General features: G+C 55.0%; 1 protein-coding gene across 5 annotated transcripts in view; it reads left to right on the top strand.

The window, feature by feature from the left end:
- The window catches only part of RPS6KA2 (ribosomal protein S6 kinase A2), a 251982-nt gene that overhangs the window by 192536 nt on the left and 37191 nt on the right, over positions 1 to 22255 (top strand). For all 5 annotated transcript variants that reach the window (XM_066248033.1, XM_066248036.1, XM_066248037.1 and 2 more), the window contains 6 exons: positions 7011 to 7091; positions 9257 to 9336; positions 13876 to 13982; positions 15972 to 16009; positions 18474 to 18616; positions 20617 to 20687. In XM_066248033.1, the coding sequence (XP_066104130.1) occupies positions 7011 to 7091; positions 9257 to 9336; positions 13876 to 13982; positions 15972 to 16009; positions 18474 to 18616; positions 20617 to 20687 (520 nt within the window). The remainder of the gene's footprint in view (positions 1 to 7010; positions 7092 to 9256; positions 9337 to 13875; positions 13983 to 15971; positions 16010 to 18473; positions 18617 to 20616; positions 20688 to 22255) is intronic.

Here is a 22255-nt window from a genome sequence, read left to right as displayed (position 1 = left end):
GGAGCTGCCCGCGCTCCCCTCTGGAGAGCCGGTCTCACGCGTGTTGTCCCGTGTCTGAAGGGCCGGAGCTGCCCGCGCTCCCCTCTGGAGAGCTGGTCTCACGCGTGTTGTCCCGTGTCTGAAGGCCTGGAGCTGCCCGCGCTCCCCTCTGGAGAGCTGGTCTCACGCGTGTTGTCCCGTGTCTGAGGGGCCTGGAGCTGCCCACGCTCCCCTCTGGAGACCTGGTCTCACGCGTGTTGTCCCGTGTCTGAAGGGCTGGAGCTGCCCGCGCTCCCCTCTGGAGACCTGGTCTCAGCGTGTTGTCCTGTGTCTGAAGGCCTGGAGCTGCCCGCGCTCCCCTCTGGAGAGCCGGTCTCACGCGTGTTGTCCCGTGTCTGAAGGCCTGGAGCTGCCTGCGCTCCCCTCTGGAGACCTGGTCTCACACGTGTTGTCCCGTGTCTGAGGGGCCGGAGCTGCCTGCGCTCCCCTCTGGAGAGCTGGTCTCACGCGTGTTGTCCCGTGTCTGAAGGCCTGGAGCTGCCTGCGCTCCCCTCTGGAGACCTGGTCTCACACGTGTTGTCCCGTGTCTGAGGGGCCGGAGCTGCCCGCGCTCCCCTCTGGAGACCTGGTCTCAGCGTGTTGTCCCGTGTCTGAAGGGCCGGAGCTGCCCACGCTCCCCTCTGGAGAGCTGGTCTCACGCGTGTTGTCCCATGTCTGAAGGGCCGGAGCTGCCCGCGCTCGCCTCTGGAGAGCCGGTCTCACGCGTGTTGTCCCGTGTCTGAGGGGCCGGAGCTGCCCGCGCTCCCCTCTGGAGAGCCGGTCTCACGCGTGTTGTCTTGTGCCTGAAGGGCACTGCCCGGGGTGGCGACTGGCCCTGCCGTGTGTCCCTGCGTTCGTCCCCGGGAACGAGGCCCGGTCGGTTGCATGCCTGGTTGTCAGCGGTGATAAGACCCTGTGCCGGAGCGAACACAGCCTTTCCTGTTTCCTGCCCATCTGGACCCAGACCGCTGGGGTCCGGCCGGGTGTGTGCCAGTGCAGGCGGTCTCACAAAGCACATTTGTGGCGATGTTCTCCCGGCCTGTGCGCTTCCTCAGCGTCACCATGTCCGCGGCCGGGGCTGGAGTCCCGGGGCCTTTCTCTATTGTTTTAGACATAATAAGAGCATTTAGGCTGTTTATTTGGGCTCCTGGCCCTTTTTCTGTTTGTTTCAGATAATCTCGAAATTTTCTGCTGGCCTCCTCGTTGGTGTTCATTTCTGATGGCCAGTTCGTAGGTGTTTGGTAACTCAGTGTGTCACTGTTTCCCCTGTTGTTTCTTCCACTGCTTTTTATTAAACAGATTCCCGGCGCCTGGTTTAACCCTTTCATAGGCCTGGGATTTATTTTTTTGTGTAAAATGCAGGGTGGAAATATCTATTTTTCCACTCTAACCAGACAGCCTGTATGGAAATTTGAACACGAGATCTTTTCCCAGTTTTTGCACCAGGCTTGTTATGACCTTTGTTTTCTGTGACCCGTCAGACATGTGACTGAACAGTTCTACCACATTCCCCATGGACGCCATGACAATAACACCCATCCTAGACAGATGTCAGGTGATCACACCCAGCGCCGGCAGCGGAACCTGACGAGGAGATGGCACGGTGTGTGCAGGACCACGGTGTCCCTGTTCTCTGCCGCCCGGCTTTCCTGGGGGGGGGGGGTCTGGACAGGCGGATGGAACAGGGACTTTGCCCAGAAGAGGACCCACCTCAGGTGACAGGAGTCTGGTTTCATTGTGGACTCCTGCATGGCCACAGGCACCAGCTGAGGTTGTCACCACGAGCCCGCCTCCTCTGGGGGGTGTCAGAGCCCGTGTGTCCACACGGCAGCTTGCTCAGAGAGGCTTCTTGACTGAGAGTATCGGGAGGATGGTCCAGCGGCCCGACTGTCCCTGACACTCCCACGCGTCCTCCCCCGGAAGCTGCCAACGCGGCCGTCCAGGCCTCTCCTCAGCCGGTGCCTTCGAGAGACACCTTTCTGTTCCCACTGCGTCCCTGTGCTTCTCTCCGCCCGAGTCCTCGGTACCTTTTCTCAGGGGAATTGAGTCCCTGGTTTTCATTCTTTTGGATATATACCTAGGAGTGGGATTTCTGGGTCATATAGGGGGTGACCATGTTTAACTGTAAAAAAAAAAAAAAAGATAAAAAACAGCAACTGAGTTTGCTTTTCATGGCAGCAGGGCTGGGAACAAAGGAATCGTGGGGACATCTGTTGTCCAGTGCTTAAAATAAAATGTAACACATCTTCATATTCTAAAATTAGAGTTATTCAATTACCGCGCTCTTTCACTGTGAATTTGAAACAGTAAAAGGAATGAAAAGCCGCTAAGATTTCTCTCGTTGCAACTAAAGTTTATTTTTGCAGAAACTGTTACCTTCGTGTGCAGGAACAGCTTAGATGAGGTCAATGTGTTGATAGTATTTGGTCTTAGAGAATCATGGTCAAGCACAGAGTATGAGTTATTTTAAATTAGCATAGCCACTTGTTTGGAAAGATTGTTTCTAAGTAGCCTAAGGAAACTTAGCGAAGAAGCAGCCTGTTAAAAATATAATGGTACATGTGTGACTATTTTAAGACACTGCCAAATTGTCCTCCACAGTGGCTGCAGCATTTTACACTCCCACCAACAGGGCACAAGGGTCCCAACTCGTCCACGGCCTCTCCAGGGCTGGTCACTATTATTTATTACAGCTGTCCTTAGGGAAGGACATATTACTATGAAATTGTGACTGTGCATGTCACAAGGCCAGGTTTGGAAGACTGTAAGTGCCCAGCTCCATAACACAATTCTTACTTACCTATCTGAGGACATTCCCTGCGTTGCCCGTGTGGGGACCTATGAGGTCACGTAGACGCTGTGCTGGGCACCCGATTTGCTTACAGGGATCTTCGAGTTGTTCTTATTCTCAAGTGGCAACATTTTTTGTTTCTATGTTTGTTTTTTTGTTTTGTTTGTTTTTTGTTTTTTTTACAGAGACAGAGAGAGAGTCAGAGAGAGGGATAGATAGGGACAGACAGGAACAGAGAGATGAGAAGCATCAATTATCAGTTTTTCGTTGCGACACCTTAGTTGTTCAATGATTGATTTCTCATATGTGCCTTGACCGCGGGCCTTCAGCAGACCGAGTAACCTCTTGCTCAAGCCAGCGAGTAAGGGTCCAAGCTGGTGAGCTTTGCTCAAACCAGATGAGCCCGCGCTTAAGCTGGCGACCTCGGGGTCTCGAACCTGGGTCCTCTGCATCCTAGTCCAACGCTCTATCCACTGCGCCACCACCCAGTCTGGCTCTATGTTTATTTTTGCCTCGAATTCCATCTGTATTCCCAGATGGCTATACTTTGGACAATGTCATCACTGAGAAGAATAATATTGTCATTGGTTATAACAAACTAAACCTTTTTATTTTCTTTAACCCATAGTTCACAGTTTTTCTTGGTGAGAAAGAGAGAGAGAGAAAAGGAAACTTCCTGTTGATTTCCAGTTCCATCAGAAATGAGAAAACTGACATTGTGTCACCCTTAGGAGTCAAGCAGGGGTCATAGACATAAGCTAACTCCGATGGATGAAGTGTTGGTAGGGAACCCACACGTCATTCGATACCCAAGTATCATCACCCGCGGTGACTCGTTACTTACAAAGGGGCGTGTGGATCTCTACAGCGAGAGAGTGATGACCGGGCACATTAACAACGTCTCTGAACTCAGCATCACGTAGCAGAGCAGGGCCACGTCACCCCTCCCCCGCCGTCCGAGGCACATAGCGTCACCCAGGAGGCATCTCTGTGAAAATGTTTAGTTTCCATCTCATAAAGCCTGCCAGGCCTAACCTCAGCTTTCAAGAAAGCGGGAGTTAGAGCAGGGGTCGGGAACCTATGGCTCGCAAGCCAGATGTGGCTCTTTTGATGGCTGCATCTGGCTCTCAGACAAATCTTTAATAAAAAAAATAATAACGTTAAAAATATAAAACATTCTCATGTATTAACAATCCATTCCTTCCTACCGCTCATGTTCATGGTTGCGGGTGGCTGGAGCCAATCACAGCTGTCCTTTGGGACAACACCAAATTTTTATTGGATAATGTGTAATGTACAAGGGTCGTTGTGAGGTCAGGAAGTAAACTTCCCTCCTTTTAATCAAGTAGTCAGCTAGCTAATTGCAGAAACCCTTTTGATGAAGAAGATGGCTAAAAGAAAAAAAGATGAGGAGTATCGTACTTTTCAGCAGGAATGGACAGAGGAATTTGCCTTTGTGGAGAGAGCAGGTTCTGCAGTGTGTCTAATATGCAATGATAAAATTGCATCAATGAATGGTCAAATATAAAGCGGCACTTCGACACACACCACACTACATTTGCATCAAAATATCCAGCGGGGGACAGCAGGAAGAAAGCATGTCAAGAGCTACTGTGCAGAGTGCAAGCTAGTCAGCAGCAACTCTGTGTTTGGACCCAACAAGGTGACTGGAATTCGGCTAGCTTTGCTGGTGCTTTAGCAATTGTGAGAAACAGAAATCCATTCACAGATGGGGAGTATGCCAAAACTTTCATGCTTGATGTTGCCAATGAACTTTTTGACGACTTTTCAGATAAAGACAAGATAATCAAACAAATAAAAGACATGCCTGTGTCAGCAAGAACTGTTCATGATCGTACCATCATGATGGCAAATCAAAGTGAGGCAACACAAGTTAAGGACATAAATGCAACACCATTCTCTTCTCTCGCTTTGGATGAGTCATCAGACATAAGCCATTTATCCCAATTCAGTGTGATTGCAAAGTATGCTGTCGGTGACACACTACTTGAGGAAAGTCTTGCTGTTTTGCCTATGAAAGAGACAACAAGAGGGGAGGATTTATTCAAGTCTTTCACTGAGTTCGCTAAAGAAAAAAATCTACTGATGGATAAACTTATTTCAGTGTGTACTGATGGTGCTTCGTGCATGGTGGGGAAAAACAGAGGATTCGTAGCGCTTCTTCGTGAACATGAAAAGAGACCCATCCTAAGTTTTCTCTGCATCCTACATCAGGAGGCGTTTTGTGCTCAGATGTGTGGTGAGCAGCTTGGTGAGGTGATGTCGCTGATCATTCAGGTCGTCAACTTCATTGTTGCCCGAGCTTTAAATGATCGCCAGTTTAAAACACTGCTGGATGAAGTTGGGAATAATTATCCTGGTCTGCTTCTGCACAGCAATGTGCATTGGTGGTGAAGAGAGAAGGTGCTTAGCAGTTTCGCGGCTTGTCTGAGCGAAATCTGGACTTTTCTTGAAATGAAAAATGTTGAGCATCCTGAGTTAGCTAACAGTGGCTCCTGAAGTTCTACTATCTCATGGACATGACTGAACATCTGAACCAGCTCAATGTGAAAATGTAAGGCGTTGAAAATACAGTCTTATCCCTTCAACAAGCAGTGTTTGCATTTGAAAACAAGCTGGAACTCTTCATTGCCAACATTGAAACAGGTCGTTTACTACACTTTGAAAAACTGGGAGAGTTTAAAGATGCATGCACAGCAAGTGACCCTGCTCAACATCTTGATCTCCAGCAGCTAGCAGGCTTCACATCTAATCTCCTGCAGTCATTCAAAGCACACTTTGGAGAATTTCGTGAGCGCACTCGTCTTTTTAAGTTCATCGCCCATCCACCCGAGTGTGCAGTGGACAGCGCCAACCTGAATTACATCCCCGGTGTCTCCGTCAGAGATTTTGAGCTACAAGCTGCTGACCTGAAGGCCTCAGACATGTGGGTGAATAAGTTCAAGTCACTGAATGAAGATTTGGAAAGACTTGCACGACAGCAAGCAGAGTTGGCGAGCAAACACAAGTGAGGAGAAATGAAAAAACTTCAACCCGCAGACCCGCTGATTGTCAAAACTTGGAACATGCTTCCCGTCACATACCACACACTGCAGCGTGTGAGTATTGCTGTACTGACAATGTTTGGCTCTACGTATGCATGTGAGCAGTCTTTCTCACATCTAAAGAACATTAAGACCAACCTACGATCACGTTTAACAGATGGAAGTCTCAACAACTGCATGAAGCTTAACCTCACCACGTATCAACCAGACTACAAAGCCATCAGCAAAACCATGCAGCACCAGAAGTCACGTTAATGGTGAGAAGTACTTTATTCATCATTGGTTAGCAACAGCATAACAACGTTATTAAAAAGAATTCAGAGACTTATTGTACTTTAAAAGTGTCGGTCTTACATAAAATGCACACGTTTACTTGTATTTAGTGTTAAACATATTGTATGGCTCTCACAGAATTACATTTTAAAATATGTGGCATTCATGGCTCTCTCAGCCAAAAAGGTTCCCGACCTCTGAGTTAGAGTGACCAGTGACTCAATAAAACCCAGGCTGCGGAAGAATCTATAGGAAAATGGCCTGGACTTACCAAGAAGTCTGCCTAAAAGCATGGTGGGGAGAGAGGGGGGAAGGTGTGGGGCTATTCTATTCCAAGAACAAAAGGAAGAAAGAAATCTAATAACTAGAAATATAATGTGTGAACTTGACGGGATCTTAGGTGGGAGGAAGAAGCCAGCTGCCAATGACCTGGGTAGGGTTTGAACTCGGGGTGGATATTAAATGATATTATGGAGGGACAGCTGGTTTCCTCAGGGTGATGTCTTACAAGTTATGAATGAGATCGTCCCGATTCTCAGGAGGTCCTGCTGCCCCGAGGCGTCAAGAGTCACAGTGCCGACCACGTGCTTTCAGAATTTTCTGGCTGACGTGTGCATGCGTCAGTGTGTGCGTGTTGCGTGCACGTGTGTGAGTGTGTGTGTTGATGTAGAGAGCACGCATACAAGCGTCAGCCATTGTTGGAGCCACAGAAGGGTTTGGGGTGCCCATTACCCTAATACCTCAACCTCTGTACTCGTCTGAACGTTTCTGTAGCGAGAACCTGGGGGGACAGTGGACGGCGGTGTTTTGCATCTCGTGTCCGCAGAGCCCTGACGCCCGCCTCTTTGTTTTCTGCTCCGCAGTCCGGGACCGAGTCCGGTCCAAGATGGAGAGAGACATCCTGGCGGAAGTCAACCACCCTTTCATTGTGAAGCTTCATTACGGTAAGTGCAGCAAAAAAATAAAAATACGAAATAAAAAAGTAAAATAACCCACGCGTCAGAGGACCTAGGGCCGCCTTCCCCAAGTCACGGGAGGACATTGGGACAGAGCCATCGGTCAGGAGACGCCCCCTGAGTCGCAGCACCCAGGCTTGGTGGCGTCACCGTCCTCCCCGGGTCCTCACTGCTCCCTCCTTGTCCTCTCTCTGGAGGAGCGAGCGAGACGCTTCATTTTTGTCTGGAAGACCTGGTGTGAGACCGCTACACCTTATTGTCCTTGCACTGTTGTCCTTGGTTTAGTGGTTAGAAAAACAACTCTTGACCTCGACTGGGGTGACTGGAAGACATTTTTCTGTTGTCTCAAAACAAAATGCTTCATGACACAGTGATTTCTTTAAAGCGAGAAGCAGGGACATCCTCCTGCATCTTCAGTGACGGCCGTGCTTCAAGCATTTTAAAGCGAGTAGCTGCAACACGTCCCTTCCAAGAAGGTTGTCATTCCCATTTCTCAGATGACAAAACTGAGGCTCAGATCAAAACAGCTGGCTCCAAACCACTTGTCTGTGGGGCCTCACGCCCCTTCTCACTGGGCTTTCTGCCTCTTCATCTCCTCAGAGGAGCAAGAGCGAAACCTTCCTATTTAAGAATGGATGAAATGATGACCACTGGTCTCACCGGGCTGTGTGAAGGCTCCCGGCCCTGCCGGGGTGGCTCACCCTGAGGAAAATGCGAAGGGAGCAGAGCTGGCACCTCGGTGGCCTGAAGGCCAGGGAGGGTGAGGCTGGGGTGCCGTTGTGACACTCACGGAACTCGGAGCGAAGGCCCAGGGCAGGGAGGGCGGAGACCTCTGCCCCCTGCTGGCGGGTTTCTGATACGACTAGACACACTCTCATCTCGTGTGGACGCGCTGCGGCCTCTCCTTGCAGAAATAACAGAGCGGGCGTGAACTAGCCAGCAGCCCCGGGGCGCTGTCCTTTCTCGGCCCGCGGGCAGCTGCCCTTAGATCCTGTCCCCACGGAGGCTGGCCTGCCTGTGGCTCTGCTGCCTCTGCGGCTGCTGGTTCTCCGGGTCGGAGCCAACACCCTGTGCCGTTGCAGCCGGCAGCCGGCGGGTTCCTGAAGATGTTCAGAACCGGGCCTCTTACCAAGACTTACACGCATCTCCTGCGTTAGCTCTGTGGCTGCTCAGAGGAGGATGGTCACCCCTCTGCCCGCCAAGCTCGAGATAGAGAATTTGACCCCTGCTTCAAGGGACACAGTTCTGGAAAAGGGTTTTCTAAAACCCAACATGCTGATGCTCCCGGCATCTACTTTTAGAAAACAGAAAGAAAAGGTTTTGGGAGACGGGAGCAGGAGGACCCTTCCCGCCACGCTTCCTCTGTACATGAAATAGATGCCCGGCGACAGCGCCAGCAGCACGGAGCTGACCACCGGCAGGAACACTGGTGGTCTCTCTGGACCCTCGCATGTGCGTCCAGCCCCTTCTGGCTGAGGCTCACCCTGGCTGAGTGGGCGATTGCTATGTCCATGGCCGGTGGCCTGGACAGAAACCGTAAGCCCGTAATTGTGGGGACGTGACCAGACCTAGAACGTAAGCACCACTGCCATGGTGTCCCCTCCCCAGCCACTGTCCCCAACGCCACCGTGAAAGGGGGAATTGCGTGGTGGGCGCCCTTGAACCCTGGGTTGTAAAGACTACAACCCAGGGGAAGGAAGGAAGACTTGGAGACCAGATATGGTCACATGGTCACAGCCATCCCCCTCCCCAAACACCTGCCAGCAGGGGACTCGAGCGAGACCCCGCGGTACCCAGAGCCCAGCGTTGATTATGGTCATAATGACAGCAAGTAGGAACCTACCAGCTCTTGTCTCCCTGTGTCTTTCACTCAGCTGTTTGATTAGAAAAAGGAAGGAAGGGAGGAAAGAGAAAAAATCTCAAGATGCTCAAAAGTGACAGAAACAGACAGAAGCCATTAATATTGGGTCCCTTTCCCTAAGTCCTGCCCCCGGGAAGCCGTGTCCAGGCTGTTCCAGCCCGTTTCTGCAGTGACCCAGGATTACAGACCACACAGCATTGTCTGAGCCACAGAGACGGAGCCTGAGGGAATGCGGCCACCCAGGGGACCCGGGAACGGGGCTGCTGACACGCTCCCTCTCTCTCCCACACAGCCTTTCAGACGGAAGGGAAGCTCTACCTGATCCTGGACTTCCTGCGGGGAGGGGACCTCTTCACTAGGCTGTCCAAAGAGGTAATGTCCCTCCTACAGGCGGTGACAGGCTGCTGGGATATCAGGGACAAAGAGGGGTGGAGAGCATTGAGGGGCACTGTGTGTGCATGTGTGTGTGCATGCACGTGTGTGTGCGTGCGTGTGCGTGTGTGTGTTGAAGAAGTCACAGAAGTTGCACAGGGAAGAACTCTGTGGTTCTTGAGAGATCTTAGGCCGACGCTTCCAAAGGCCCCCGTGAAGCTCTAGAACCTTCCGTGCACTCCGTTTACTGCCCCGGACAGAGCGGATGGAACGGGAAGTTAGGACAGATTATCTCCGGATATCTCATGTTCCGCCGCAGGAACATGCTAATCACAGGTGGACCACACAGCCGGGAGGAGCTCTGGGAACTCCCAGTCAGGTCCCCAAACCAGCAGCCTCTCCGCAGCCCCAAGGGCAACCCTCGACCTCATGGTCCCTGACGCAGGAACGTCCCAGGATGTTACTTACACAGCAGGAAGGCTCCCTGGCCCCTCACTGCCTGGAAGAGCCCCTGCTTCAGGGGGTGGGAAGACCCTCCACTCTGCCCGGGTCAGTGGTGACTTCAGGCTTCCACTCCTGAGTCTCTGCAGTTGTCCTTTATAAACAGTGACAGAGGCACCAGCACGTCATGACGCTGCTTAGAACAGGCTTCCGGTCCTGCTGACCACCTGGCCCAGCGCTGTGCTAGGCTCTGGCCATGAGTTCAGACTGCCCTCCCCCCTGTCCACCCCCTCCCACTCTTTTTTTTTTTTTTTTACAGAGACAGAGAGAGAGTCAGAGAGAGGGATAGACAGGGACAGACAACCAGGAACGGAGAGATGAGAAGCATCAATCATTAGTTTTTCGTTGCACATTGTGACACCTTAGTTGTTCATTGATTGCTTTCTCATATGTGCCTTGACCGTGGGCCTTCAGCAGACCGAGTAACCCCTTGCTCGAGCCAGCAACCTTGGGTCCAAGCTGGTGAGCTTTTGCTCAAACCAGATGAGCCCGCACTCAAGCTGACGACCTCGGGGTCTGGAACCTGGTCCTCGGCATCCCAGTCAGACGCTCTATCCACTGCGTCACCGCCTGGTGAGGCCCCTCCCACTCCTATAGCAGGACCTCCTCCATCTTGCAGGAGACCACAAAATGCGTGATACAGAAGGCAGGACAGGTGTGGGGTCCCAGGGACCTCAGCTGGCTCCCTCCCTCCATTCCCTGATGGTCCCTCGGGCAACAGCATTAGAGGAGCAAAGCCCAGGGCTGGATAATCAGATCCAAGTTCTAGAAAAAAAACCCTTCTGGAGCGGGTGTCTGGTGCCTTCTAGAACTGGTCCCAGTTCCCTTCTGGAGCGGGTGTCCGGTGCCTTCTAGGACTGGTCCCAGTTCCCTTCTGGAGCGGGTGTCCGGTGCCTTCTAGGACTGGTCCCAGTTCCCTTCTGGAGCGGGTGTCCGGTGCCTTCTAGAACTGGTACCAGTTCCCTTCTGGAGCAGGTGTCTGGTGCCTTCTAGAACTGGTACCAGTTCCCTTCTGGAGCAGGTGTCTGGTGCCTTCTAGAACTGGTCCCAGTTCCCTTCTGGAGCGGGTGTCCGGTGCCTTCTAGGACTGGTCCCAGTTCCCTTCTGGAGCGGGTGTCCGGTGCCTTCTAGAACTGGTCCCAGTTCCCTTCTGGAGCGGGTGTCCGGTGCCTTCTAGAACTGGTACCAGTTCCCTTCTGGAGCAGGTGTCTGGTGCCTTCTAGAACTGGTACCAGTTCCCTTCTGGAGCAGGTGTCTGGTGCCTTCTAGAACTGGTACCAGTTCCCTTCTGGAGCGGGTGTCTGGTGCCTTCTAGAACTGGTACCAGTTCCCTTCTGGAGCAGGTGTCCGGTGCCTTCTAGAACTGGTCCCAGTTCCCTTCTGGAGCGGGTGTCCGGTGCCTTCTAGAACTGGTCCCAGTTCCCTTCTGGAGCAGGTGTCCGGTGCCTTCTAGAACTGGTCCCAGTTCCCTTCTGGAGCAGGTGTCCGGTGCCTTCTAGAACTGGTACCAGTTCCCTTCTGGAGCAGGTGTCCGGTGCCTTCTAGAACTGGTACCAGTTCCCTTCTGGAGCAGGTGTCTGGTGCCTTCTAGAACTGGTACCAGTTCCTTTCTGGAGCGGGTGTCCGGTGCCTTCTAGAACTGGTACCAGTTCCCTTCTGGAGCGGGTGTCCGGTGCCTTCTAGGACTGGTCCCAGTTCCCTTCTGGAGCGGGTGTCCGGTGCCTTCTAGAACTGGTCCCAGTTCCCTTCTGGAGCGGGTGTCCGGTGCCTTCTAGAACTGGTACCAGTTCCCTTCTGGAGCGGGTGTCCGGTGCCTTCTAGAACTGGTCCCAGTTCCCTTCTGGAGCGGGTGTCCGGTGCCTTCTAGAACTGGTCCCAGTTCCCTTCTGGAGCGGGTGTCCGGTGCCTTCTAGAACTGGTACCAGTTCCCTTCTGGAGCGGGTGTCCGGTGCCTTCTAGGACTGGTCCCAGTTCCCTTCTGGAGCGGGTGTCCGGTGCCTTCTAGAACTGGTCCCAGTTCCCTTCTGGAGCGGGTGTCCGGTGCCTTCTAGAACTGGTACCAGTTCCCTTCTGGAGCAGGTGTCTGGTGCCTTCTAGAACTGGTCCCAGTTCCCTTCTGGAGCAGGTGTCTGGTGCCTTCTAGAACTGGTCCCAGTTCCCTTCTGGAGCGGGTGTCCGGTGCCTTCTAGAACTGGTCCCAGTTCCCTTCTGGAGCGTGTGCCTGGTGCCTTCTAGAACTGGTACCAGTTCCCTTCTGGAGCAGGTGTCCGGTGCCTTCTAGAACTGGTACCAGTTCCCTTCTGGAGCAGGTGTCTGGTGCCTTCATCACCAACCCACTTGTGTTCACTCTTTCAAGGCACATAGTCATTGCCATCTGCCAGTTGTCTGATGTCCACTGACCTGTCCCCTTCCCTCTCACCTACAGAGCATCAGCCCACTTTGGGCTTGGTTTTGTTCTGCATCTGGTATGACACACCCTGTTGTCGGTCTTCTTGACCAAGAAGGCAACAATAAATAGCCAAAAGCCCTGGCTCGCGGCACAACGGAGCACATGGCTCCCGAAAGCCCCTTTATTTCGGAGTGGAGGTGCGTTGTCGAGGGTAGGCAGAGCTGGTGTTCAGAGTCCACGGAAACCCGTGGAAAGTGCTTCGGCAGTCCACCCGCCAGCCTCCCACCGGGTGTCCATCACCGCACTGACCGCCTTCAAGGACTCACATCCTGAGGGCGTTTCACTTTCATCCAGAAACTGATTGTCTCTTGTACTCGTGATGACACTGAGATGTGCGTTCAGAACTAGTAGAGACATCCCGTTGCCCGTGGGCACTAAACTGCAGACACCACTGTGGTCATTGCCGATAGATGGGAAGTCGGGTGAAGAAGTTGGCGCTCAGCAGAACTGACTGTAACGAAACCCATGAACGTTAACAGTTTAGAAAGGAAACATCCAACCAGAAAAGGCGCGGGTTGAACATGGAAGATAGAGCAGGACATTCCAGAGGCTGGGGAGGGGGAGGGAGGGCAGGCGGCACCCAGATGTCACTGCCAGGGCCCTGGGGCACGTGTCCCTGCCTCATGGGGAAGCATCCTTTTCTGAAGTGGATGTGACCCTTCTCTGTCAGACTGACGTGGTCGCCATCCAGTCCCTGGGCTGTCCTGGCACTAGGTTCATGCTTAACAGGTGACCTTGCGTTGATGTTTATGTCATACGTCTGCCGTCACAGAGAGAACTATGGATGTCTGGTCTCTGTGACATTGATTTTTTTGTGATAAATGTGAAAAATGGTTTCTGATAACGGTCTGGCTTCCCAAGAGATGGCTATGAAAAGTACAAGCTGCTTCTGACAGCCGCCAGGGACAGGGAGAAATGCCCTTGTGAGACGATGACCTTGAACTTGTGTGATTGTCTAGCCTGAATCAGGGTGCCGAGTCATGGACCCCGACAGCCCCGTGTCCCAGGCTCGGGGTGCCCCGCTGACTCTGCACCGTGTGCGTGTCGTCCTTGGTAGAATCCACCCCCTTGGGGTAGACAGCAGCCTGCTAGTTTGCATAAACCCAGGTGACGGTGTCAAACGGGAGGGAGAGAGGCGAGTGCCGAGATGTTGAATAGCTCCTCACCCGGCTTTTGCTTGGGATCAGCATTAAATCTTACGAATTCCCATCAGAAGCACTTGTATTAAAACGTAAGCCCAGAAGGACATTCCAGAACTGGGTGACCCCTGGGAGGGCCCGAAGGACCAGGGAGAGGGCTCCGCTCACAAGACCGGTGACGTCACCTTGGTAGGACGTGTCTTCTGCCCTCGCTGATCTAAACATTATAAATAGAACTCACACTTCCAGGCGAAGAGCCACATGGGGACTGTTGGTGGCGGGTGACCCTGTCCTGAGCGGGGGGGCTGGCTCGCACACACACCCGTGGGGCTGAGTCCCGGCCCCCCCGACACAGACTGGCCTCCCAGCCCCGCTCGGCAGCCTCTCACACTCTCTCTTTCTCTCTCTCTCTCTCCCTCCCTCTCTCTCTCCCTCCCTCCCTCCTTCCAGGTGATGTTCACGGAGGAAGATGTCAAGTTCTACTTGGCCGAGCTGGCCTTGGCTCTGGACCACCTCCACAGCCTGGGCATCATCTACAGAGACCTGAAACCTGAGAAGTGAGTGAGCAAAGCAGGGCCCCTCCCCTCACCCCATCATGCAGCCCACCTGGGGGGGCACGGCCCAGCACTTCATCGCCATGGGCGGTCACACCAGGGAGCAGGCCGGGACTCCTCCGTGCTGGCTCTGCTCATGTGGGGATGCCACGTGGGGGAGCAGATGGACGCCCCCAGCTTCTCTGGGGAGGCGAGCCCACGTCCCTGCTGTCCGGGTCAGGCTGGACAGGTGGGCAGCACACCCTCTCCTCTGACCACACACACACACCCTTCCTGCCACGAGGCTCCCCCCTCCTGGAGGTGGCTCACCCTGTCCGTCCTGGGGACATCTCAGACAAAGCCACGCCCCCACGCGGCTTTGTCTGTTCTGGTCTGGTCTCCAGATTCGGGAAGTCCCTCGACTACCCACACGGGCCCGTTCTGAGGGGACAAGGCAGACGAGCTTGTCCTAGGGTCTTTCTCGGACAGTGGCATCCGGTTCCCCAGGCCCCCTTTCCAACAAGACTCGTGCTTGTTGAGCAAGGACTGTCTGTAAGGTCGTGTCTGGGGTGTGCTGCCAATCCGGTCTAGATGAAAAGAGGAAAACCCCTCCAAACCACCAGTGTTCCCATTTCCGGTTTGTTTCTTATGAGTGAGGAGTGACCCCCTTGGAGAGGGGGAGATGCAGCGGGGGCTGTCCTAGGTCCAGCTGCTGACCTAACAGTCGCCCCCAAGGCAGCGTCACTGGTTTGGTCACTCAGGGGTCACTGTCCGGTGAGGTCCACACCTGCCCCTGGACAAGGTGGGGCCTGCAGGGACCCACCAGCTTTGGGTACAGGTACCCGGGGTGATGACCTGAGACCTCAGCAGGAGGGGGTCTCGCTGTGCTCCACAACATTCCCACTTCTCCTGCATTCACTGAGGGAAGCACCAACTCCTCCCAGTTCCTGACGTGTTCATGACGTGTGGAGTGGGTCACCAGAGACGTCTGGGTCTGCCCAGAACCAGGTGGCGGTATGCACACAGGGGGTGCAGGACGCCCCTGCTATGACCAGAGGGGTGTGTGTGGGGTGTGGTGCTGTGCCCTCTCTGCCAGCACACAGCATCACCAGCTAGCTGCACATGGAGACAAACGGTCAGATCATCATTAAAGGCCCCCCCGAGTGTCCCCACAGAGGGAGCAATGTCCTGTGCATGAGGGTGGCCTTCCCCCAGTGAGTGTGAGCAGGGGCGGGTTGCCCACGCTCTCCCGTGCTGAGAGCCACGAGCCCCTGGTCCTCTCTCTTTTTTTATTATTATTATTAAGTGAAAGTAGGGGAGGCAGAGACAGGCTCCTTCGTGCACCCCAACCAGGGTCCACCCGCAAGCCCACTAGGGGGCGATGCTCTGCCCGTCTGGGGCGTTGCTCTGTTGCTTAGCAACTGAGCTCTTCTTAGCACCCAAGGTGGAGGCCATGGAGCCATCCTCAGCACCTGGGGCCAACTCGCTCCAATCGAGCCATGGCTGTGGGAGGAGAGGAGAGAGAGAAAAAGAGAGAGAGAGGGAGAGAGAGAGAAGGGGGACGGGTAGAGAACCAGAGGGGCACTTCTCCTGTGCATCCTGACTGGGAATCAAACCCGGACTTCCACACACTGGGCCAATGCTCTACTACTGAGCCAACCGACCTGGTCCCCTTTTCAAAGGTCAAAGGGATCTTTATAGTTAAAAATACTATGGTAATCCTGTATATATTTATAATTGCAGGGGCTGGAGGAAAAAGATTTTGTTGCCGATTAAAATTAATAAGTAATCTTAAAAGTTATTCATTTCTGGGCAAAAATTAAATGTCACTGAAAAGCAAAGATAAAAACATCGATTGTCAGATTAATCGTGTACTGGCCAGCAGGCAACTCCCACGGGGGGACTGTTCCCCGAGGGGCCCCCACAGCCCCGCGTGGCCCTGAGGCCGAGGTGCCCCGCCCACCGCCACCCGGGCCGGTCGCTGACCCAGCCTCTGTGTCTCCTGTCTCTCAGCATCCTGCTGGACGAAGAGGGACACATCAAGATCACAGGTATGTAAGCCCCGCGGTCTCCCTCGGTGACCTCCTCTCAGCCCCGGCGCGGGAGCCTCTCGCCACAGCAGTGGGTGCAGACCCGTGTCTGTCCTCCTGGGCCGCGGCCTGGCGTGCTGCTCCGTGTCCCTGGCCGCGGCCTGGCGTGCCGCTCCGTGTCCCTGGCCGCGGCCTGGCGTGCTGCTCCGTGTCCTTGGCTGTGGCCTGGCGTGCTGCTCGGTGTCCCTGGCCGCGGCCTGGCGTGCCGCTCCGTGTCCCTGGCCGCGGCCTGGCGTGCCGCTCCGTGTCCTTGGCTGTGGCCTGGCGTGCTGCTCGGTGTCCTTGGCTGTGGCCTGGCGTGCCGCTCCGTGTCCCTGGCCGCGGCCTGGCGTGCTGCTCGGTGTCCTTGGCTGTGGCCTGGCGTGCCGCTCCGTGTCCTTGGCTGTGGCCTGGCGTGCCGCTCCGTGTCCTTGGCTGTGGCCTGGCGTGCCGCTCCGTGTCCTTGGCTGTGGCCTGGCGTGCCGCTCCGTGTCCTTGGCTGTGGCCTGGCGTGCTGCTCGGTGTCCCTGGCCGCGGCCTGGCGTGCCGCTCCGTGTCCCTGGCCGCGGCCTGGCGTGCCGCTCCGTGTCCCTGGCCGCGGCCTGGCATGCCGCTCGGTGTCCTTGGCTGTGGCCTGGCGTGCCGCTCCGTGTCCCTGGCCGCGGCCTGGCGTGCCACTCCGTGTCCTTGGCTGTGGCCTGGCGTGCTGCTCCGTGTCCTTGGCTGTGGCCTAGCATGCTGCTCCGTGTCCTGAAGGTGCAGGCGTCCCAAGTCGTCGCTCCTGCCGAGCTAAGACCCTGCCAGCGCCTTCCCTGCTGACCCAGCATCACTGGGTGTTGGTTCCGGGCTCCCCACGTCCCGCTCAGGTCTCAGGACACGTGTCCATGGTCCCACTGCAGCAGAGTCACGGCCCCCCATTCCTGTCCCACATTTAGTTCTGAGGGACCCATCTCCCCCGTCAACGCGAGTTCAGTCTGAAGACACACCCTCTGGTCCCATGACTCCCATCTGTGTTAGCTTCCTCGGGGAGCTGCTGTCCCAGATCACCGCCGGCACGGTGGCTCAGCGCGCACAGCCCGCCACCCAAGAGTGCTGGGGGCCTCAGTCTGAGGGGGTCTCATGGGGCTGAGATCAAGGTGTTGCCACCGTCTCCTCTCCTCCTCCACCCTCTGGGGCCACCGTGTCCCTCCGCCAGGCACACACTACAGACACCCCCCCCCCAGACAGGAACGTGCAAAGCAAGTCACTTAACCCTTTGAGCAGTGAGTTTGTTTCATGCTCGCTGAACCCCTGGGAGTGAGTTGGGGTTTTTGTCTTCAATAAATGAAATTAGTTCCAGTTCCAGTTTTATTAACGTAAAATCATGTTTGTTTGATAAATAATTTATGGAAACAAGAAGAACACACATTTGCCTTTTTTTTTAATGTTAGGCCTTATACATTTTTAAAATGAATCCATTGTTCTCTGGACGGTCAGGAGGCACGAGGACGTCCATGAACGTTCGTGCTGCTCAAAGGGTTAAGCAGCGAGTGCGCAGACCCAGCGAGGGTGTTCGATAGTCTCGCCCCCTCACGTGGCCCCAGGAGGAGGGATGGCACCCTTATTTTGAACGGTGACGTACCTGAGAGGTGGCCTCGCCTTAGACCAGGGGTCCCCAAACTACGGCCCGTGGGCCACATGCGGCCCCCTGAGGCCATTTATCCGGCCCCCGCCGCACTTCCTGAAGGGGCACCTCTTTCATTGGTGGTCGGTGAGAGGAGCATAGTTCCCATTGAAATACTGGTCAGTTTGTTGATTTAAATTTACTTGTTCTTTATTTTAAATATTGTATTTGTTTCCGTTTTGTTTTTTTACTTTAAAATAAGATATGTGCAGTGTGCATAGGGATTTGTTCATAGTTTTTTTTTTATAGTCCAGCCCTCCAACAGTCTGAGGGACAGTGAACTGACCCCCTGTGTAAAAAGTTTGGGGACCCCTGCCTTAGACCTTGTGTTCACCGTGTCCCCCACCCACCCACGAGGAACGTGAACACACAGACGCAGCGGGGGGGGGGCAGCCCTCCTCCCCCCCCTTCCGAGCTTGCACCTGCCCTCCCGCCCCATGGGGCCCCCGTGCTTCCCAGACCCAGGCTGCGGACTTGGGGGGGGCGGTTAAAAACCAGGTCTCCTGGGGAACTCATGGCGGTCACCCAAGAAGTACAATTTCTTGATGTCCTTACAAGACTCCTGAATCTGTAGATGTGTAAGGAAGGTTGCCAGGGCAACTGCCAGGTTTTACACAGCACGCGTGAGCGTGATGGTGCTGGCGTCCGAGGCGGGTTGGGCCGGGCCAGACTGAGCGGGTGTGGAAGTGACGGCCAGTCCGGCAGAGCCCACAGAAGTGACCCTGCAGCCCGCCGGGCGCGCCCCTCAGAGCCTGAAAGTGCCGTGTGCTGCTTTGCCCTCAGACTTCGGGCTGAGCAAGGAGGCCATCGACCACGACAAGAGGGCCTACTCCTTCTGCGGGACGGTGGAGTACATGGCGCCCGAGGTGGTGAACCGGCGAGGGCACACGCAGAGTGCCGACTGGTGGTCCTTCGGCGTGCTCATGGTGAGGACCGTCCTGCCCGCCCGGTGCCCGTGGGGCGCTCCGCCCCGCTCGCCTGCGCCCCTCCCCGTCCTGGGCCGTTTCAGAGATGACCCGGATGACCGGAGTGGCTCCGGACCGGGCAGCACCGAATATGGACCCTGGCGTTTCCTGGCCGCTGCCTGCTCTGCCCCCACCCCACATTCCACCACCAGGAAACAGAACTGGGATCCAATCAAGGGGCACATGTATTAAGAGTCAGATTTCTATTCTTAATGCTCATAGGGGTGTAGGGTTTTACGGGATGCAGTGATTTCCATATTGAACATAGTTTTTTCCATTTCAAACACAAAACCCTTCCACTTGGTCATAAATATCTCTGTGGAGCCACCACACACACGGAGTTAAACAGCTCCACGTAGATCCAGAAACTTGAATCAATAGGGGCCACACCACCCGACGCTGTGCAGAACGAGCGTTCTCCAGTCCTAACAGAGATGGGCTGGGCCCCCGGCCCCCCGATGGCCCTCCCTGCCCGCCCTCCCTCGCGCCCTCTCACTGGGCCCGTTCTAGCAGCTGCATGCTGTGCCCTGGCTGTGGGGCCCCTGGGCTACAATCCTCCCCCCCCCCCCCGAGTTCAGTGTCGCAGGGGAAGAGACTTGGGCTAAACCCAGGACGTCTCACGGGCTTTGGTCTCTTGGCCTCCGGGTCTGGTGGTTGTTGGCCGCACGGGGTCAGAGATGGGGGCTGGCTGTCAGCCCACAGACTGATGCCCTCCCCCCACGGGGCAGACCCACCTGAAAGAGCAGCTCGGGACATGGTTCCCAGGCCGCAATCCGCACGCCCACCTGCAGTGGAAGATGTCCCTGTCACGGCGGCAGAGACGACGGCACATTTAATAAGGTCCTATGAGCACCTGCCGCTTGCTCCTCGTTTACAGCGACTAAGGCGAGGAATGGGGGCGGGGCTTCAGTGCCCTCGTCATCTCAGCGTCTTCTCCTTAAGAGAAGGGTGGTAGTTCCCCCATTCCTTCCATCAGAAGTGGTCAGGTGTGCCCGGTGTTCTGGGAGGACCCTGCAGGCCCAGGCCGCCGCTTCCAGGGCCCCTGAAGTTGGGCTGCAGGTGTGAGAAGGAAACCCATGCTCAGGAGCGGCGGCCCGGCCCCCTCTTTTTTTTTTTTCTGAGGTTGGAAACGGGGAGGCAGTCAGACAGACTCCCACATGCGCCCGACCAGGATCCACCCGGCATGCCCACCAGGGGGCGATGTTCTGCCCATCTGGGGCGTCGCTCTTATGCAATCAGAGCCATTCTAGTGCCTGAGGCAGAGGCCATGGAGCCATCCTCAGCGCCCAGGCCATCTTTGCTCCAATGGAGCCTTGGCTGCAGGAGGGGAAGAGAGAGACAGAGAGGAAGGAGAGGGGGAGGGGTGGAGAAGCAGATGGCGCTTCTCCTGTGTGCCCTGGCCGGGAATTGAACCCGGGACTTCCACAGCTGGGCCAACGCTCTACTGCTGCCAGCACCCTCCTAATACCAGCTCCCTCCCTGGCAAACAAACACTCACTCTGTGCAGAGTGCGGCAGCCTCTACTAGAGGGGGTTGTGCCATCTTCTGTGCGGTGTCAAAGACTAGTCGGGGCCACTCTGCCCTGACAGTGATGATGTTCCAGGCAGTGAGCCGGCCTCCCTCCTCTTCCTTACTCCGCTGCTCCACACCAACCACCGGGGAAGAAGGGTTCCATTCCCCCAGAGAAGATGCAGGGCCCAGCTCCCACTCACCTCGCACCCACACCCTCTCGGCCTTCCCCCCACCCTGTTCACTGTTTGCCCAGCTCCCCACGGAACGGAGCGTCCCATGTGCAGATCTGGTCCTGGGTGGTCCCCAGCATGTCCGCTGTGCCCAACCTAACTGATTAGGGCTGGGGGTGCATAACTGAACTTCAGCTGCATTTCACCCCATCTGGGGTCCTCTCTCTACTCTTAAGTCTGTTGGTCTGAACTCACTGTCCCTGCTCTGTGTCTCTGCAGTTTGAGATGCTGACGGGGTCCCTGCCATTCCAGGGGAAGGACAGGAAGGAGACCATGGCCCTCATCCTCAAGTGAGTAGGAAACGCCTACCGTGGGGATCCCCTGACATCAGCCAGCACCTTCTATAGGGAAGACCCACTGTGAGGGAACCCCAACACCTGCCAGCACCTTCTACACTAAACACCCACTGTGAGGAACTCCCAACACCTGTCACCACTTTCTACACTAAACACCCACTGTGAGGAACCCCAACACCTGCCAGAACCTTCTATAGTAAACACCCACTGTGAGGAACCCCCAACACCTGCCAGCACCTTCTATAGTAAACACCTACTGTCAGGAACCCCCAACACCTGTCAGCACCTTCTATAATAAACACCCACTGTCAGGAATCCCAACACCTGTCAGCACCTTCTATAGTAAACACCCACTGTCAGGAACCCCCACACCTGTCAGCACCTTCTATAGTAAACACCCACTGTGAGGAACCCCCACACCTGTCAGCACCTTCTATAGTAAACACCCACTGTGAGGAACCCCCACACCTGTCAGCACCTTCTATAGTAAACACCCACTGTCAGGAACCCCAACACCTGCCAGCACCTTCTATAGTAAACACCCACTGTCAGGAATCCCAACACCTGCCAGCACCTTCTATAGTAAACACCCACTGTCAGGAACCTCAACACCTGTCAGCACCTTCTATAGTAAACACCCACTGTGAGGAACCCCCAACACCTGCCAGCACCTTCTATAGTAAACACCCACTGTCAGGAATCCCAACACCTGTCAGCACCTTCTATAGTAAACACCCACTGTCAGGAACCCCAACACCTGTCAGCACCTTCTATAGTAAACACCCACTGTCAGGAATCCCAACACCTGTCAGCACCTTCTATAGTAAACACCCACTGTCAGGAACCCCGACACCTGTCAGCACCTTCTATAGTAAACACCCACTGTGAGGAACCCCCAACACCTGCCAGCACCTTCTATAGTAAACACCCACTGTCAGGAACCCCAACACCTGTCAGCACCTTCTATAGTAAACACCCACTGTCAGGAACCCCCACACCTGTCAGCACCTTCTATAGTAAACACCCACTGTCAGGAACCCCCACACCTGTCAGCACCTTCTATAGTAAACACCCACTGTGAGGAACCCCCACACCTGTCAGCACCTTCTATAGTAAACACCCACTGTGAGGAACTCCAACACCTGCCAGCACCTTCTATAGGAAACACCCACTGTCAGGAATCTCAACACCTGCCAGCACCTTCTATAGTAAACACCCACTGTCAGGAATCCCAACACCTGCCAGCACCTTCTATAGTAAACACCCACTGTCAGGAACCCCAACACCTGTCAGCACCTTCTATAGTAAACACCCACTGTGAGGAACTCCAACACCTGCCAGCACCTTCTATAGTAAACACCCACTGTGAGGAACCCAACACCTGCCAGCACCTTCTATAGTAAACACCCACTGTCAGGAATCCCAACACCTGCCAGCACCTTCTGTAGTAAACACCCACTGTCAGGAATCCCAACACCTGCCAGCACCTTCTATAGTAAACACCCACTGTCAGGAACCCCAACACCTGTCAGCACCTTCTATAGTAAACACCCACTGTGAGG

This window comes from Saccopteryx bilineata, chromosome 12 (genome assembly GCF_036850765.1).
Source record: "Saccopteryx bilineata isolate mSacBil1 chromosome 12, mSacBil1_pri_phased_curated, whole genome shotgun sequence".
Lineage (NCBI taxonomy): Eukaryota > Metazoa > Chordata > Mammalia > Chiroptera > Emballonuridae > Saccopteryx > Saccopteryx bilineata.
Note: the sequence above shows the minus strand (reverse complement) of the source record. Positions and strands in the feature narration are given on the sequence as shown.